The sequence below is a fragment of the Limulus polyphemus genome, unplaced genomic scaffold (genome assembly GCF_000517525.1).
Source record: "Limulus polyphemus unplaced genomic scaffold, Limulus_polyphemus-2.1.2 Scaffold127, whole genome shotgun sequence".
NCBI lineage: Eukaryota > Metazoa > Arthropoda > Merostomata > Xiphosura > Limulidae > Limulus > Limulus polyphemus.
Genome location: NW_013665737.1, coordinates 479569 through 481432, shown reverse-complemented (window position 1 = coordinate 481432; position 1864 = coordinate 479569). Strand labels below are relative to the sequence as shown.

Sequence of the window (1864 nt, the reverse complement as noted above, 5' to 3'; positions counted from 1 at the left end):
ATTAGGTGTCTATTTACTTGTGACCACTCAGTGTAGATTTTTAAATATTAATGTTTGGAGCAGATATATAACAATCATGCAGCATGCCTTTCTTCATTTGTACCTGCTCTTATAAGTTCCATAGGTTTTGTTATCTGTGCCTTGTGTCTTAATCTTTGATAGCCAAGCTTCACCTTGGTGCGTGACAAGGAATGCTCATGCTAGTTCTCTGTCATTCAGTTGCTATTATAGAAATTTCTGGAGTATTATTAGTGGCAGCCAGTCACCAGTTAAAGCTATTTCTGCCATATGGTAGGAGATTCAACTAGTGACTGGCTGCCACAAATAATACTCCAGAAATTTCTGTTGTTCAGAGTCAGAACATTCATCAAATGAAAGGGGGCCTCACTACATGATGAATCAATGTGTAGCCATCCTTTCCAGATATTTAAAGTTCATAAGACCATATTTTTCAAGGATAGTACTTACATCTTCCGCTTAAATAATAGTATTATGGGATCTGTAGGAATTGCTAACTGTACTCGATTATAAATTAAAACAAATTTGAATTTGAAAATTAAGAATCCCAAAGGCCTGGTGTGGCCTAGTTCTCAGTGAACCTGGTTGTGCATCTGAGAATCTATGGTTTGTGTCCCATCATTCAAAAAGTCGTGCTTTGGATTTTCGGGGCGTGAGTGCGTTATAAGAGTGACGGTCAAACCACATTATTCATTATTTAGGAACTGACAGTGAGTAGCATTGACTAAAGAAAAGGTTATTTAGCGTATCAGCTCAAAATTAGGGACAGCTAGTGAAGATAACGCTTGTCTGGTTTTGTGCGAATATCTGATACAAACAGTGCTAGTAGTTTCTATTTTTACTATGGCATACCTTTAAATATGACCATTTCATTCTGTGAAGTACTTTTGCTTGTCACTACCGTCTATTCTAACAAACTAAGGTAGATTGTTACTGAAAATTATGAAGGTATGGAAACCTAACTACTCACTCTCATAAGACTTAATATTTTTTCAGCTTCTATAAACCATTTTATATACTTTTAAAAACATTAATTTTAAAATACGGGACAGTAGTACCTGTCAATAAGAATAATGATTTTTTTAAACCTACTTTTAGATAAAAAATCTGTCATTTAAACAGATATATATAAATAAACATATCAAACAATAACTCAATAACTAGATATAGCTAACAAACGTGAATAAAGCTAGAGTTGACACCTACCGGATGAATGCAGCAATTCCAAGAGCTACCGTTACACCGGCTAACAAGGATACAATAATCCCAATGGTTTCTTCAGTTGAAAGAGCGGCATCTGGCGGAAAAACGATTAACAGTTCTTATTATCTGTAACCTTACCGTTTCAAATTTAAGTACGAATTTAAAAAACTTAAAGTACAAATTTTGCACTTCGAAGTTTTGTCAACAATTAAATAAGATTTCTTATGTTTTTTCTCCAAAATGCTTTTCTTTTTCATTGCCCTCCATGGCACAGCGGTAAGTCTCAAGTCTTAATGTTAAAAACTGAGTTTCGATATCCTGGTCGGCAAAACATATATAGTCCATTGTGTAGCTTTGCACAAACAAACAAACAAACAAAAACTTTTCCATTGTACTATAATCTTTAAAAAATGCAAAATAAGTGCTACAATGGAAGCATTCTGTCCTATTTAGATGAAATAAAAGTAAGAAAATTTTAAAATTACAACAATATAGTACTTTGATAGATTGTTTAGGCAAAGTATTCATGATGAAACTTTGTTGAATGGACGGCAATTACCTGTTGTAGAAACACAAGTGTAGAAAACGATGTTTCGAAAGTCTTCAGGTGGAAGACTTTCGAAACATCGTCCTCCACACTTGT

At 34.1% G+C, this 1864-nt stretch overlaps 1 protein-coding gene across 1 annotated transcript in view; it reads right to left on the bottom strand.

Moving 5' to 3' along the window:
- The window catches only part of LOC106473163 (retinal guanylyl cyclase 2-like), an 87340-nt gene that overhangs the window by 51109 nt on the left and 34367 nt on the right, over positions 1-1864 (bottom strand). The window contains exon 4 of the mRNA XM_022402711.1: positions 1225-1315. Coding sequence (XP_022258419.1) covers positions 1225-1315 — 91 coding nt within the window. The remainder of the gene's footprint in view (positions 1-1224; positions 1316-1864) is intronic.